Source organism: Uloborus diversus, chromosome 1 (assembly GCF_026930045.1).
Source record: "Uloborus diversus isolate 005 chromosome 1, Udiv.v.3.1, whole genome shotgun sequence".
Classification (NCBI taxonomy): Eukaryota; Metazoa; Arthropoda; class Arachnida; order Araneae; family Uloboridae; genus Uloborus; species Uloborus diversus.
This window is the reverse complement of record NC_072731.1, coordinates 252,420,203-252,438,748: the sequence shown is the minus strand read 5'-3', so window position 1 is coordinate 252,438,748 and position 18,546 is coordinate 252,420,203. Positions and strand designations below refer to the sequence as shown.

The 18,546-nt window shown below is 32.4% G+C and overlaps 1 protein-coding gene across 1 annotated transcript in view; it reads right to left on the bottom strand.

The window, feature by feature from the left end:
• Nucleotides 1-5,290: 5,290 nt before the first annotated feature.
• Nucleotides 5,291-18,546, bottom strand: part of LOC129219995 (uncharacterized) — a 36,578-nt gene continuing 23,322 nt past the window's right edge. The window contains exons 3-6 of the mRNA XM_054854323.1: nt 14,315-14,435; nt 13,289-13,475; nt 11,821-11,963; nt 5,291-8,272 (exon numbers count right to left, since the gene is read on the bottom strand). Of these exons, the coding sequence (XP_054710298.1) occupies nt 7,232-8,272; nt 11,821-11,963; nt 13,289-13,475; nt 14,315-14,435 (1,492 nt within the window). The 3' untranslated portion in view covers nt 5,291-7,231. The remainder of the gene's footprint in view (nt 8,273-11,820; nt 11,964-13,288; nt 13,476-14,314; nt 14,436-18,546) is intronic.

The following is an 18,546-nucleotide window of genomic DNA, read 5'->3' as shown; positions in this document are numbered from 1 at the left end:
TATTAATCAATTTTCTTACTCGTCTCATACGAATAGTACTAGTATACTTTGTATTTTTGCATAAAACTTTTAATAAGTATCTTTTTAGATTATAATAGTTGCAATAACTATGTTATTTATAAAATTTGTTTTAAAGTAACTTTTTGTTGAACTACAAAATGTAGTTGAAAACATTAGCTAAGGCATACATGGTAACTGCGAAAACTGTACTCAAATTAACGCTGTAGTAGTACTCATAATTTTTATTTCAAAAAGCGATATAATTTTTTTAATGACTCTTTGATTGATTTCATTAAAAATTTCAGTGACTAATTCTCACTGTCTTGAAATACATTTCACTTAAATGATAAAACAACTCATACTACATTTCCTTTTTAAATTGTAACACTATGCTACGAAATGAGTTCAGAGAACTTTAAAAATTGCAAACGAATGCCTAAACATATCAGGAAATGTAACAAATTACTTGACTTAAGTTGTTGTGAAAAAAAAAAAATGCAACAGAACTTTGAAACATATTTTTATTAGGAAAATATTCTAATAGCTTGAAAACAAACGCACATAAGAGTTGTATGCGATTTAGCAACATGCAATTAGCAGTATAAGAATTTACACTTTATTGTATTTTCATCCCTAGGTGCAATATGGTATCAATAAAACAAAATTTTTTCTTACACTTACACGTATTTCGTTTAAAATGCGTTTTTCCACGTGACTTTTCTTTGATTAGATGCTGAAAAACTATACGTTTACAGTATTAATAGTCATTATAAAAAAAAATATTCGAATTATTTGGTTTTCTTCTGGTGTCGTCAAAGATATTGATTTTATAGGAAATAACACTCAATAACCATTAAGAGTTGTTACACATATTTGCTTGCATGTGTACACATCACTTAGAGCATACTAATTTACTGGATTATCACATACGTCAACGGGTGTATTACACTAAAATGCATTCCAAGTAGAAATGAAAATAATTATCAAATTCCACTTGAAATAACTAGAATTTGAACAAATATTATCTAGAAGAGAAATGCATGCTGATTTGAGAGTAGCATATTTTAGTCTACAGTAGAAATCTTTTAGGTAAGTTTATTGTTTAGCAGGATCTCGAGCTTGAATGGAATTGAGATCAAGAATATCGCATGCAGCTAATAAAGCATTTTCATAGCAAATATAGTACATATCTTTCAAACAAAAAAGAACTACACAAGGAAGTTGTCTAGTTGTGATTTTCCTTTTTCATAATAATCGGAATTTATTTAGGACTGTGTGTGTGTGTGTGGTTTTTTATTTTTTTTTTGGGGGGGGGGAGTTCTGGATTTAAAAAAAATTCTAGGATCCCTTAAACTTTTCACTCATTGTTTAGGAAAATTGTAATCTGACAAGCTTTTGAGCAGATTACAGAAGAAAATGAAATTTCGAACGTTACTTAGCAAATTACATTAGAGAAATTACTTTACAAACAAACTCTTAACAGCTCACTAAAAACATCCTGTTCTGGCTGTAACGAGCTGCTCGATATTTGCTTGCAAACTGCAATTCTGTCTTAGCTATGGCTATGAGCCAGAAAGTTGTAGTAGGGGAGCATGGGGCAAAAGAAATAGCGGGGTAAAGTGAAATGGTGAAATATTTACTCTGCTTCACCTATCTGGTATTATTTTAACTATATAGTACCACATGAAATCGGTTCCAGTCAGGAAAAAATACGGCTTAAGATTAAAGCATTTGGTAATACAGGCATTTTAAACAAAATTGATACTCATATTGTTATATTTTATTGAAAGTCAAAAATGATTTTTGTTACTATAAAATGATAAAGTTCTTGTTATTAGCATTTCAAATATTAATTGAGACCAGTAGCGTAACTATGGGGTCTAGCGCCCCTGGCGAACTAAAGAAATCCCCCCCCCCAGGGTCTCCTACACGGGAAGTCACCGGAGGTCATTGTGACCTCCTTTTTTTGGAACATTTTGATTAATTGATTTGACAAATAGGAGGCAGCATTGTAATTCTTTTCTATTTTTCGTTTTTAGAATCGTTTTCAATGACGCCTAATGTTCCTTCGCAGTTGATTATATATAACCCCTCTAGCTCTTTTTCTTGGGAGTTTTTTTTTTTTAATTTTAAAGCATTTTTCAAATTCTATAATAATAATTAAAAAAGTCCACTCTTTAAAAAAAATCAGTCGAAATGCCGCCCCCCTGGCTGCTGCGCCCCTGGCGAGAGCAGCTCCTGCCAACCCCTTATTACGCTACTGATTGAGACCTCATAATATTCAATGCAGCATTAATTTAGTTAATATTAAGCTTATTTGTATTTTAAATAAATTGTACAATTAGTGAAGTACATACGGACGAAGTAAATGGGGCAAAGTGAAAAAGTGTGTTTCATTTACTCACTCAATCATTTAATATAAATCACTTACGTTTTCATTTATTGATTCATTTACATTCCTTTATTTAGTATTTCACTTATTTATTCATTCATTCATTTTTTTTTCTTATTCATTCTTTTACTCTCTCATTTATTTTTCTTCATACATTAATTGATTTGTTCATTTAATAATTCGTTTATTGTTTCATTATCTTTTCATTTAGTCATTCAACTTTTTATTAATTAATTCTTTTGATCAAAAATATGTTTTATAATCAAAAAGAAAATATTTCATTAGAAAAAATATTTTATTTTGCACTTTGCCCCATGAAAAAAAGGGAAAAACTTCCACCTCTTTTTTTTTTTTTTTTTTTTTTGAAGACTGAAATTTACTGCCAAAAATAAAAAATACTGTTTCAACGCAAGTTTTATTATAAAATACAATGTTCTTTCTTTATGTACTGTAATTTTCAGAGCAAATTTCCTATTTGTTCATTTTGAAAAAACTCCGTCATCTTAACCATTTCACTTTGGCTCACATTCCCCTACTTACTAGTATCTAATAATATTGCTATATTCTTTTATCATTGATTCTACTTATTTCCGTAATTTGATTTCTTAATTTTGAAAAGTTTGTGACATTACACCCCAGATGGCGCCATGATAATAAACAGCGGAGTAGTAGACCCTCGTTTTACGCGTTCCACGGAAATACCGCGTAATATGAAACCGCGTAAATTAAGACTTAATAATTGTGTTTACATAGGGGTAAAGTTCCGTAGGTGAAAAGGAAAATCCGTTCTAGTGATGGATAAATTTATATAATAAGTTTAATGTGTATTTATTCCAATAGATATGCACAACGTGTATAAAGAAAACATGATTTAACTTAGTGCTTATTAAAAAGAGTTGTTTATGTCATTCCCTTTTTGAAAAAAAAAATATTCTCTGTATTTTTTTGTGGGGCATTAATGCTTCCATGACCACTCGCTTAATTTCCATGACGGGATCTTCCTTCTTTACTAATAATAAAGCTGAAAGTCTGTCAGGATCTCTGTGACGCGCATAGCGCCTAGACCGTTCGGCCGATTTTCATGAAATTTGTCACAAAGTTAGTTTGTAGCATGGGGGTGTGCACCTCGAAGCGATTTTTCGAAAATTCGATGTGGTTCTTTTTCTATTCCAATTTTAAGAACAAAATTCTCATAAGATGGACGAGTAAATTGCGAAATTATCATTACGTGAAACCGTAACCAAGCCAATTGGCGAGAAAATTCACCATACATTATATGTAAATGTTCAGGCGAACCAAAAGACCTCTTAATTTTCTATTACAGGCAAAGCCGTGCGGGTACCACTAGTCAGTAATAAATCAGATCATTTGCCATTGTCCAAGTATGGCTCAAATTTTCAGTGGGAAAGCTTTTAGTTGTGTGTCATTTGATGTCCTCTTTGGTTTTTGTTCTCCCTTCGCCACTTCTCAAAGTTCTTACGGTGAACTCTAAATTGTGAGAGTTTAATAACTTTACTTCTGGAAAGAGCTCTGGAACCGAGCGCAAAAAAAATATCTCCAGTTGCCCAAGCTCACTTGTTAGCACGTCAAAAGGCAGTTTTTTTTTTCCCCTTGCTATCTGCGATGTCATGAGTTGGGATTTTGAAAGAGGGGAAAATTTTATCTGGTTTGCAATGCCGTATCCGCGTAAAACTGAAACTCATCCGCGTAAAATAAGATAAAAGTGTCAAATCTTAAACCGCGTAAAATAAACTCATGTAAAACGAGAGTATACTGTATATTCAAATCATCAAATTTAAAATGATTTTGAATGGATTCTTTTCGGATTGACACATTTTTCTGATCAAGCAAAATAATTTCGAAAATAAACTTCAATTTACATAATAAAGTGTGATAATACACAAGCATAATTGCACACAAAGAAGTTGAGACAAGGCAAATATATGAAGCGTCGAAACAGCCGAACAGCGTCGTCGTTGATTATTATATGAAAAACTCAAGACGATAAAAGCGTTAAAGATGTTATTTGCTGTGTAGCAGATTCGTTTGAATTTATTGAAATATGAAAAATCGTTGCAAGGCTCCCACTTTTATATCTGGGCTTCCTTGCGAGAGGGCGGCACGGACCCTTTATCTTTTTGTTAATATGAGTTAAGTACGAAAACGTTGTATAGAATTCTATAAAACATATATAGAAGCCCCTCAAAAGAATCCTACAGAATTATGGCCCGTATTTTATAGGCTGTACAAGAAGTTCTTGTATAGAAAACGTTATAAAATATATCATGGAAATAATTTTATAGAGCCTATAGAAAAACAGGTCATAATTCGATGGGATTCATTAGAAAGCCGTGTAGAATGTTTCATAGAAACAAAATGAATTCTCTATAGAAACTCAAAAGAATATTCTATAGAAAACTCATCATGTTTCTATAAGAAACACGAACATTCTATAGAGATAAAATTAAATCGTTGATAAATTTCATAACCCCTAAATTGAATATATATATATATATATATATATATATATATATATATATATATATATATATATATATATATATACATAATATAATTTTTAAATGTAGTTTTATGAAGTGTACACTTCACTTCCCAATTATGGAATAATTGGAATATAATTTAATAATTTGAAAAACTTAAAATTAGTTTAAAAGCTGCAGATAAAAACAATCTAAAATTACGTTCTTAACATCCAATAACTACGACGCGCGAAAAAATCGTTGATCAGATACTTTTTCAGAAAAGAGAAGGGAAGACAAGAAAAGGAAAATCTTTAAATTTGTATTTTATTATGTAAAAAAGAAATAAAAAGGCCCAGAAAATGTTTTTTGAATTTTCTTTTTTTTTCTTTTAAAATTAGCATTATTTTAAAATAAAGTGTACACTAAACGAAAACGCGAAAAATAAATGAAAATTTTTACCTAAAAATATATTTTTTTTCCAGCACATTAGATAATTTAAGTCATCTATGCTGTGCTATAGAAAAGAACATATTTACCATGAATTATTTTCCCTAGATTTTAGGTTATTTTTTTCAATACAAAACTGTAGCAGTATTTAGCATGCAAAATGTTTCTTTATAGTTGGAGATTGTTTGTTCAAAAATATTATTTTCAACTATTGAAATTGATTGATTTTTGTAGAACACTTCTAAATGTTTCTATAAAATTGTCTATAAATTTCTAAAGAAAACTTTTCTAAAAGCTATTTCGAATATAAAATCTATAGATTTCTAGAAAACTCTATAGAGCTCTATAAAAACTTCAGTTCAAGCTACATTGCTGTGATACTCCCTAGCTCTCACATTGTGGGGACCACACGGACAATACTAATCTGGGAGCAGATATAACTAAATGTTTTATGAGATACTAGAAATCTTGTAATTCCGAAGCCGAGAGAAAAATCCTAAGGGTAATGCCGAAGAGAGGTATAGGTTAGGGCAAAGCAGGCAAAGAATTTCTGTATAGCATTCAAATTTGTTTATATATTTTTCGCTGAAAACGACAAAAAGACTATATAATATATTACAACATTTTAAATTAAAAGAAATAGAGTAAGTCCGGCGATCTTGCCCCGTCTGATAAATTGCCCCAGTAACTGTAATTCACGATTGTAACAACAGAGTGCGCCTGTGTCAACTTTTTCCAAGGGGATTTGTGTATAAAGAAGTTACACGCATATATTAAAGCCATTTTCAGCGATTTTTCAAAGGTCATTACAGCTTCAGAGCAAAGTGAAAGGTAAGAGTGACATTTTATAACGTTTGATCTAAGATTTTGCTTTTAAGAACTTTTGTTTAATTAACTAGCGTTCAAATATTATGTTCAATTATCGGTTTATACAGTAAAAGAGTATCATAAAGAAGGCTGTTACTATTAATTGCAGCCATATTGACTTGCTGTTTGAACAAGAGGTGGTGGGGCAATTAACCTTTCCAAAAAGGTAATATGCCCCACCTGAATGAAGACCTGAATGACGTCGACTGTAGATTGGATAAAATGTATAGACTGCTTAGGATGGTTGCATGAAACGTGCACAATGTATAATCAGAGATGTAATGGCTGTGGCAAGATTGAAAAGCAAAAGTTATTAAAAACCACAAGTAATGTGCTTATTATGTAAAATATTTTAACCTATATTTGCAGTTCAGAATTAAATTGATTTTGATTTTTCATTTAGTTGCCCACATTATAATTTGTATTTATTTCAACTAATTTAGTCAATTAATACACTTTCTTACTAATAGCAGCAAGTTTTGCAATGCTGGTCAAGTGGGGCATTTTACCTGGTATAGTGGGGCGAATTGTCTGACTGTCAAGGTACTATGCCCCAAAGCTGCAGTTTTTTTTTTCTTTTTTTTGCAATAAAAACTTTTATTCGTAGTTTTTGGCGACGATAAATTTTACACTGCATCTGGACCTACATTAAGAGAGGCGGGAGGTATTATCTTTTAATTTTTGTTAACATATTTTTTTTAAAAAAAGTTTCTGCTTAGGTGGGGCAAGATCGCCGGACTTACTCTATATCGCCATATGAATAAATACAGGTGACCACAGAGAAACATCTACATTCCAGCAAGTTCTATATGCATTTTCTTTTCCAGAAAAATTACTTGAAAATCGTGTGATTCGGAGGAAGGTATCTGTGTTCTTTGAAACTAGTGTTTCTCAAGTACCGTGTTGTTCTGGGGTCGCCTGTATTTCAGCGATGCCGTTCTTATATTCATCTTGAACCCAATCTGCATACTTTTTTTCTCAACACTGTCGTTATTTTTCATTTGACTGAAACATGATGCAAATAAACACAAGGGGAAAATGTTTATCCCAATTTCCAACCTAAACCAGGAAAAAACGTAGCTTTCACTTCAACATCAATATTTTGGGCGTTTTTCTCAACTTCGACGATTCCATTTGAATTTTTTGCATTATTGTTGCTATTTGGATGAATATGAGATTCGTTTCCCGCTTCATTAATACCATTAAGGTGAGTATGTGTTTCATTTCCAACTTTACAATTGCCGTTAGGCTGAATATGTGCTTCATTTCCTACTTTACAATTACCGTTAGGCTGAATATGTGATTCCGTCTTCGCTTCAATGATACCATTAAGATGAAAATGCGATTCTTTTCCCGCTTCATCAGTACCTTCAAGATGAATACAACGTCTTTTTTTAGACCCTTCATCCTCTTCATGTTTTACAATGACTTCAGAAATTTTTCCATTGTATTCGATTTCATCAGATGGTTTGTTGCCTTCAATTTTTACATCTTCAAGCTCGTGCTTTTCCACGCCACTACCATAGTCGTGGAAGTTGTTCTGAGCGATCAAATCACTCAATTTTATCTTCTTGTCTGTACTCTTATTTGCTATTACATCCTCAAGCTCGAGCTTCACGACGCTGCTACCATAGTCGCGGAAGTTGTTTTGAGCGATCAGATCACTCAATTTTATAGGCTTCTCTTTATTTCCTTTTGCATCCTCAAGCTCGTGCTTTTCAACGATACCACCATCGTCTTTGAAGTCGTTCTGAGCCATCAAATCACCCAGTTTAAACCTTCTCTCCTTATTTTCATTAATTCTGTTAGAAACTATGCCGTCTGATACCGGTTCATCTGCATAGATCTTCGAGGCGTCATGGTTGACAGTGGCGCCGTTGTCGACGCCCAATTTGACATCGCTGTAAGGACGCAAGCTCTGAATGGGGAATGATGTCACTTTCTCGGAAACATCACTCCGTTCGACTCCGGTTCCTCTTGAAAACATCATCTTGGTCAAGGATATGAAGGGAGCTTCTACTAGCATGCTTGCAGCGAACGACAAAATGAATGTGATGCAGAGGTGGCCGAAGAACAACCAAATCTGAAAAAAGAAAAGTTACCTTTATAAGGGTATTATCGAGAAATATGATAAATCACTTTACTTAAGATAAAATTAAATCTCTCTCTCTCTCTCTCTCTCTCTCTTTATATATATATATATATATATATATATATATATATATATATATATATATATATATATCTTGATATCAAAGCACAGCCAACACCGCTGAATCCTCAGACTTGAAATTTGGCAGGCATGTCCAAATGATTACGAAAGTATCCACTAAGAAAGGATTTTTCGAAATATCAATTAGTTCAGAAGTAATTCGCAACTCCAGAGCTCGAATGCCTTGCGGTGATTAACACGACTACTAAAAAAGGTTAAACAATCCATTCCACGTATTTTCTTTAGGGTAAATTACAGTCTTCAGGCAGTTTATGGTGTAATTTAATTTCAGAAGAATACAAAATAAAGCTCCCCACAAACACGATGAAAAATTACTATTATTCACTTAGCGTCAAAGCAAGTTATAAGTTACGGCATTTGTTTGTTTTACCTTTTTCTTCCGCCATTAGACAGCAGCTGCAGCATCCCTATAGTTTACTAGCATTCCCGTACCCGGCATTGCTCGGGTAATGGAATTAGCAGGGGTTAACAGTGCTTGGTGCGCCTAGTTTCGAAAATCCCCTATAATAATTACTTATTACCTATAATTTTTTTCTAATTTTGAGAGGATCCCGGGACTTCTGGACTCCATATATATATGCCCTTGTCCTTAACCGATCTTCAACTGTTATTAACGATTTTTTTTTATAAAGTATTGATTATCTTTGCAAACACAAGCCATCCACATTTTATTGTTATACCTATGTTTAAGCAAGAACTTCTTTGTATACAACATTTTTAGTTTTTTTTTTTTTTCCTGGTGCTAAACCTATTAAGCTGCTTGATGAACTGACGTTGGAGTAAGCTACATAACATTGGCCGTGTGAAAAAAGTCTTTTCATAATCGATCCCTGCTACTTTTAATGTCTGTCCTTGTGACTTAATAACGGTTATTGCAAAGCAAACTTTTACAGGAAACTGCACTCTTCTAAATTCAAAAGAATATGCCGCCTGTGATGATGATCTTAAAAACTTCGCTTCTAGTTTTGAAAAAATGAAAGCAAAAGACAGAAACATTATTATTTGACTTGAGAAAAGCCTCGAAGAATCACGTGAGAAACAAAAACAATATCAAATTTAAAATTCGCTTTCGACCAAAAGTTGAGATGAAGTACTGAATAATGATTTGAATGGAGGAAAGAGTCCGAAAATAAGGGATTTAAATTTCAATGACAGGTTTTAATTTCACAGAAATTAACGGGTTTTAATTAATTTCTCCTGAACTAATCGATGTTTCGAAAAAACCTTTCTTATTGGATACTTTCATAACCATGTGGACATGCCTGCCAAATTTCAAGTCTGAAGCTTTAGCAGTATTGGCTGTGCGTTGTTATATATATATATATATATATATATATATATATATATATATATATATATATATATATATATATATATATATATATATATATATATATATATATATATATATATATATATATATATATACGTTATCTCAAGACATTGATTTTTTTATATTAAGATTGGAGTTGTGAATTAATTAAAACCCCTTAATTTCTGTGAAATTAAAACCTGTAATTGAAATTTAAATTCCTTATTTTCGAAGGCTTTCCTCCATTCGAATCATTATTCAGTTCTTCATCTCAACTTTTGGCGAAAGCGAATTTTAAATTTGATATTGTTTTTATTTCTCACATGATTCTTCGAGGCTTTTCCCAAGTCAAATAATAATGTTTCTGCAATAAAATGTGGATGGCCTTCGTTTGTAAAGAAAACTATTACTTTAAAAGGATCGTTAATGACAGTTAAGGATCGGATAAGGACAAGGCACATAAATAAGGAGTCTAGGGGCCAGGGGATTCTCCCAAAAGTAGAAAAAAATTATAGGTAATAAGTAATTATTATAGGGGATTTTCGTAACAAGGTGCACCAAGCACTGTTATCCCCTGCTAATTACATTACCCGAGCAATGCTGGGTGCGGGAATGCTAGCACGGGAATGCTAATAAATCTGCAACATTTTATTGACGGAGATCCATACAATTCAGAGCTGAATACAAACACGTATTTCAGGAATTAACTTCAGATATAATACTTAATTACAAATATATGAAATAGGAGAAACGGTAGTTCTTGAAGTAATGAATACATTTCATCAGTAGTTTCATCATAGTCTAATTTCTCAGATCCTTGTCCAACCCCCTTGACAATAATGTGCACATTAGATAATTTTATTAGGTTTTTTTTAATTCATTAAGATTGTCCCTACGTTTACATGTTTGCTTACCACTGAACCTTTTCGTAGTCATTAGAAGTTTACACTTGGGAAATTAGACTATTGTCCTATCTACTTCCTGTTCCCATTAAAAAGATTTTTATTTGGAACTTTCTCCTTATTTGTTTGGATTATTCACTTAATCATTGCGGTCGTTTACTCATTAGAATTTTGTCCCTAGTGATTAAGAATTTCTTTCAGTCTCATACTTTTTTTTTGTTTTAATTATTGGCGGACATAATCTTAACCTTTCAGATTCTTTTCCTACTTAACCACTCAATTTTTCTTTTGTAACCACTAAGTTTTACTCGTCAATCAGAAAGATTTCAATTTTAATCATAAGAATTCCGCCCTTAGTCATAAAGAAGTTTTTCTTTATCATGGTGAGTTTGCAATTGAGTATTTTCTTCAGACTGCAGAATACTTCACCGAAGTTATGAGGCATTTTGTTTAGCACTGGGACTTTTAACGTGGTCATAAAGATTTTTCATTCGTGTTATCAATATTTTTTTAAAAAAATATTTTTATTAGTTTTGTTACTTTATATCAAGAGTTTTAACTTTGAAAGCTGGATTTATTCTCTTAGTCACAATGATTTTTACCAAAAGGAATGTCATCAGTTATGTTCAGTATTTTGTCATTTTTATTTTACGTGCTTATTTCACACTTTAACTGCCTTTAAATCACAGCTGCGTAGATTCTCGAAAGGTGTTTGGTTATTGCTCAGCAACGATCTAACAATAAAAACATTTTGACACATTGCAGTACGTTTAGTTTGACCATACTTACTGTAATGATGGAAAAAATTGTTGCCCTGAATGCATGATCATTTATTCAGGGTGTCTGCAAATTAGTTGGGCACATTCGTAAGTTAGAGTTTCCAAAATATTAAATTATATTAACCAGTTTGGAGTCAGATTAGTAGCTTAACTTCTTAAGTTCCATTAAATCTTATCTCAGTGCTAAGGTAATAGTTTGGCAAGAACTAAATTGCCCATGAAGTCAAATCGAACATTTGCTAAAATAGTGAACTTAAACTATTTCTTTGTCTCACAGTAACATGTACTTTCATTTTCATACTGCAAATTATATTCGGTAAATCATTTTTTTTGCCCAACTAATTTACAGAAACCTTTTACAGTCTAGTTAAATTAATTTTAGATGTAGGTTGACATAGAGGTTACCAGATAAAAATGTGAAGCCTGCTGCATTGTTTGTAAACACGATATATATATCAGGATTACAGCGGGATGCACAAGGTATGCCATGAATGACAGACGACCCAATGGAACAAATCCTTCCCAAGATAGAAAACGATTGACATGACCTGGGGAGAGAAAAAAAAAAAAAATTTTTAGCACAGTAACTCATTATTTATATCATAAATGTATGGGAAAGATTGAAAACCATCGCAGTTGAAAATGTGTTAAGTCACATTTTAATTTTATTTTCCGAGTTCTTATTCTTTTACGTTGTTTGAAAAAACGAAACTCTTTCGTTTTAATATCGGTTGCACCACCAAGTAAGATTCTTATACTTAGTTGGAAGCCAGACAAACACATGAAATTACGTATGTAATCAAGCGGCAATCGCTGAGAACACGAGATTAAGGATCACAGTCCTATTTTTTTCCGTGTTCACTTGCACCACCAAGTAAGATTCTTATACTTAGTTGGCAGCCAGACAAAAACATGTAATTAGGTATGTAATCAAGCGGCAATTGCTGAGAACACGAGATTAAGGACCACTGTCCTATGTACTTCCGTAATCACTTGCACCACCAAGTAAGATTCTTATACTTAGTTGGCAGCCAGACAAAAACATGAAATTAAGCATGTAATCAAGCGGCAATTGCTGACAACACGAGATTAAGGACCACTGTCTTATGTACTTCCGTGTTCACTTGCACCACCAAGTAAAATTCTTATACTTAGTTGGCAGCCAGACAATAACATGAAATTAGTAACGTAATCAAGCGGCAATTGCTGACAACACGAGATTAAGGCATGAAATTAGGTGTGTAATGAAGCGGCAATTGCTGACAACGCGAGATTAAGGGTTACAATCCTATTTACTTCCGTGTTCTTTTGCATCACCAAGTAAGATTCTTATACTAAGTTGGCATCCAGACAAAAACATGAAATTAGGTATGTAATCAAGCGGTAATTGCTGACAACATGAGACTAAGGACCACAGTCCTATGTACTTCCGTGTTCACTTGCACCACCAAGTAAGATTCTCATATTTAGTTGGCAGCCAGACAAAAACATGAAATTAGGTATGTAATCAAGCGGCAATTGCTGACAACACGAGATTAAGGACCACTGTCTTATGTACTTCCGTGTTCACTTGCACCACCAAGTAAAATTCTTATACTTAGTTGTCAGCCAGACAATAACATGAAATTAGTAACGTAATCAAGCGGCAATTGCTGACAACACGAGATTAAGGCATGAAATTAGGTGTGTAATCAAGCGGCAATTGCTGACAACGCGAGATTAAGGATTACTGTCCTATGTACTTCCGTGTTTACTTGCACTAGCAAGTAAGATTACACACACACATACACACACACATGAAATAAATTATACAAACAAACGGCAATTAAAATGCTGATTTTACCACATTAAGAAATACAATTCCATGTCGTACCTCCATATCCAGTTGCACAAGCAAAAATCACCCACGCCACAGACAGTGCCCAAGCGCTTTTGCTGAGAGAAGCGTAGAAAACAGTTTCTGCCACAGTGGGTTTTCTACCTCGGTTCCAATCAACCGATCCATAAATTATAGAGAAAGAGGACGTAAAAGCCAGAGCCCAGCATAAAACTTGAATTTTCTGAAATGAAATCGTATCAGCATTATTACAGCACTGAACGAAAACACTGTACTGAAAAACAAATGTAGGAAATCACAATTTATAATGTTTGCATGTTTCTCTCTTTCTCTCTCTCTCTTAATATGATATTAATACTTAGTATAATGGATTAAATTAGTTATACTCAAAATCAAAAATAAAAAAATAATGATAATGACATTAATTGTGCTTTAAATGAATTGTTTTTGAATACTGCAGCTGAACTATTCGCTGAAAGGCGGCTTGTTTTACGGCCTAATAACTGATTGGTGACTGCTTCAAAAAAAAAAAAAAAAAAAAAGGTTTGCTTCAGTATGTAATTGTATATTACATGTTTATAACAAGACTTGGCTGCCCGTACTGTGCTACAATTGGGTTGTTTCCCATTTTACAAAAAAAAAAAAAAAAATTCTAAAAGAGCATGGTCAAAAACTTGGGGTAAGTTGCTTTTTTTCTTAATTTTGACTCATTTTCGCTCTTTAAAAAATATTCTTAACGACATTCAACCGTTGTTTTCATTTTCGCTGTGACGTTTTCTGTGTCCATGTTATTTGTTTTGCTTATTTTACCAATTTCAGTGACAAAAAATAGTACTTTTGATTGAAGGAAACATCCCCATTGTAACCACTCACACAATTTTACCAGGCGGACTTTTTTTGAAATCGAGTAAACGGTACCTTCAGGCGTTATATTACAATTGTACAGTTTTTAGTTTTTTATTTGTCAGATATTTGAAAAGTCCGTCTATTTAAAATATAATTTCAACATTTTTTTTGTTTTTGTTTTTTGTGAAGATGTATATTTAGTTTTTGCTTACTTACCTTCGATAGTTTAAAGGTGGGTTTCACTGCCAAAATGTATCCCAATAGCAATCCTATAATATACGGTCCAATATGAGGGTAGGGTCTGAAGAAGTAATAATTAAAATATTCTCTTGTTTTCCTATAATGAGGAAAAGATATGTTGAGTAAAATGGCATAGTTGAGGAAAATAAAGTTACTTTCAATTTATGCTCCCAAGCACAAAAAGTGGGAAAATTTATGTTCCACACTAATATTTTTGTTCCGTTTAATATCGGTAAAAAACTTTCTTCTAGACATTTTTTCACCACTAAAAGTTCAATAATATAACTCTGTCAAAATGTTACTTTTTCCAAATGAAATAAAATTTTTCACTGAAATATCATTGGTATGTCCTGTCCCATGGCTGCACTTTTCATGTTCTAAAAAAATTGAGATAAAAACTTATTTTAACAAAATGAACGTAAAAAGTATGTTCTATCCTTAAATATAAAGCACTGTAGCCCTGTGTAAACACAATTGACATTGTGTTTATAGTAAATTCCGGGTTACCAAAAAAAAATTTGGCCGCTAGTATTTCTTTGCATAATATAAAAACTCAATACGTTTAAAAGCAAACTCAACATTTACATTCAACACTTCATTTTTCTTCCTAGCGGCTATCTGAGTTTTTCGAATGTCCACAATAATTTTCAAGTTTTAATTCAAAACGTTTTCCAAATAGTCGAAGTAGTAGTCATCAATATTTTCGCTTTTTCTACAAATACGTGTCACAATCAAAAGCTTTGCTATGTCCCTTACAGCACTTTCGGAAAAAAAAAACCGTCCGTATTTTACAAGATTTAAATAAGAAGCGACGTAAAAATTCCTCGTCAGTAACATAGTGCGATGCTAAGCCAAATGTAACGTGAAAATGCAGCATTTCCTCCTCAGGAAGGAGTGAGTGGAAGGAGGAGGTCAGACTCATCGCTCAAGGATCATAATAAGCAAGTTTTAAAGTTAAGCCGTTTTAATGTATAAAGTTTCCTTCCTTTTCACAGTTTTATTTTTAGGGAATTTTCTTCATGAATGCTGTCTTTCTATTCTCTCAGTAAACGGCATAGATGGTTAAAAACGAAATTGCAAATAATTACGTCACAAAAGAAGGCATTACGTGCACGAAAAATAAATTCAAACTACTCGAGCCTCTATTTGACGAAACTTGGATTAACAAAACGCAGACAATATGCGAGCACGCAGCAGTTTTAACTATCACGAAAAACTTTAAGATCGGACAGACTGTTTCATCCTCACAAGGACTTTCTCTCAAACTAAACAAATCCTATTTGCCTTGAGCACATCGTGTCAACTGAAGGCCACGTGTAATTTCCATGTGCTCACGGTGAATCCTTGCAGATGACCAAACATTCAAATTGAGTTTTAAACTTCGTAACAATATTTGAATCATGCTCTTAAAATATCTTATCTTATGTAATTCAAAACCGAGCGTATGTATGTATATGTATCTCTGTGTGTATATATCTATGTCCAAGTTAATTCTCCCGAACGACAGTGAATTGGGCCATCGAACCAGGCATCGATGAATTCGTCATCTTCCCATCTTTATGTTTGGCTATTTAACATATTCCTCCGATAATAATGAACGAAGATATCAATTAAAAACTATTAATTATGGGGCAGTTCTCAAAAGGTAGGAGCAAACACAGACCTCAACTTTGAAGCTTCAACACCAAATAACTTTCATTTTAATTAACTCAAAAATTTTTGAGTTAAATTATAATACTGTATAGAGACAAGAATTGACATAAATTATGAAAAAAATGCTCTTCAAATGCCTTAAAAAAATATTTTCTTTGCTAAAAGGTACAATTTTGGACATACCAAAACGTTAACTTAGCAAATGTACCATTAAATTTTTTTTTTTTTAATTATTTCCATACGTTTCAAAAAAAAAAAAAAAAAATGAAGGCCATGAATCTCAAACTGAATATATTTTTGATAATATTTTCAACAAATTAAAAATTTAAAGACAGAATATTTATGTTGTAAAAAATTTTAGAAAAAATGGAAGTTGGAAGTTTGATGTATGTCCAAAAGTTACGATCTTGACAATGCTATTATTTGAGAACTAAATATATGATTTATATGTTTTAAAGGTATTTTTCGATCCTCAGAATCAATTTGTAATTGTTTAAAAGTGTTTTTATAAGCTTTTATGCAGTATCTTAGAAAAAAAATAATTTTTCTTAAACATACATGTGAGATGTCAAATAGCATTACGATCTTGACGTCGATAGTTCTGACCGCTTAAGTAGGGTAATAAGGCCGGTTCTGCCCCAAGAGGCGGCTCTGCGGCTATGAGCCGCCTCCCAATCCCTCCGCTTCCCTGATGCCGCCTCCACCGCCTCCCAACTGACCTCCCCCACCGCCTCCCAACTGACCTCCCCCCCCTCCCCCAGCCGTTCCCTCCCTCGCCGCGTGAGTTGAGTTGTCCGTGAAAGATTACGAGGTTTCTGGTTGTCATGACAACCAGAGTTTTGGGATGGCAACACTTCGTAGAAGTTTTCGGATGGCAACACTTGTTTTTCGTAACCTTTTACGAGTTTTGGGATGGCAACACTCAACGTTTCGGATGTGAATATTTTTACGCGAACTTTGAAGATTTTATTTTTGCTGGCGCCATCTATTGAGAGGTTGATTTTTTATTTCCGAACTTTGAATAATTTCGACGAATGGTTGTCAAGACAACCAAAGTTTCGCGAATTTAATTATTTTTATTTTTTACAGAGTGTCGCGGTTGGGAATCGAACACGCGTCCACCAAAAAGCATTGACGCTTTAATTGACGCGCGCATGCCAATTAAGTCACCAATGCTTTCGAGCTAGAGGAAGTTAAAATGAAACTCAATATAATTTTCACATGAGGTAAATGTACATGGCGCCATCTATCGTGACTTTGAGTTTTTTTTTTTTTTTTCTGGACTTTGAATAATTTCGACGAATGGTTGTCAAGACAACCAAAGTTTCGCGAATTTAATTATTTTTATTTTTACAGAGTGAAATAGGATCTTTAAGATTGAAAATAAACTTTTGTTTTAAGTTGATGGTCCCACCAACCAGCCCGGTGTATCAAATACACCCCATCAACTTTTTTTTTTTTTTTTTTCATCAGCCGATGCATACCAATGCAGCTAATTTGGAATAAGTACCAAAATAAAATTTTGATTATTTTTTCGTGATTTCGATTTTTTTTTTTTAGTATATTTTAGAGTTTGATCATTTTCTCGCTTGTTTTTACTTTATCGTTTTTTTTTTTTTCCCCGATATTTTTAAACTTAGAAATTTTTCACAAGTAGTGACAGGAATCGAACCTTCAAATTTTTCAAAACGTTATCATGTCTTCAATTTTTGCAATCATGTCAAACTTGCAATCAATTTACTCGTAGTAGTAATTAACACTTATCATTAACAAATTTTCTCAGATTTTAAAAAAATCAACTTAATTAATTTTTTCCAGTAAGCAAATTGCGCACTCAAGTTACATTCCAACACTGCATATATGTTTCAAGAGTTTCATTGAATTTATCACATTCCATTTAATTAACTCTAATAATTACTTTTTCATTAATACTTAACTTAATCATTTTATCATACATTTATTCCAGTTACAAAATTATGCTTAAAAGTTATTTATTTTTCTTAGCACAAGAGATTTTAACATGTTCCTACTAAAATGCTTTTCACTCTAGTTTGAGTTTACTAAAATAGCAACTCATTTACGATTTAGATTCATTTAATCGTCTTTGATTCTTTTTTCATTGTTAATATTTTAAATTATCACATACGTTATTATTTTTATACATTTATCCATTTAATTTTCGAAAATCTACAATCAATTTACTTTTCGTATTAATTAACACTTATCACTATCAAATATTTTCATGAATTTTAAAAAATTATCTTCTTAAATAATTTTTTACTGTAACCAAATTTTCCACTCAAGTTATATTTTATCACTACATATGCTTTTCATGAGTTTCACTTAATTTATCGCATTTCATTTAATTAACTCTAATAATTATTTTTTATCATCGATATTTAAGTTAATCATATTTTCCTTTCTTTATTTTTTTTTTCATGCAAACACTCTTGATGGAATAAAACAAAATTTTCAACTTTCATGAATTAAATCCCCTCTGAATATTTTATTTTACTTTACCATACTTTACTATTTTACTTACTGCGTTTTACTAT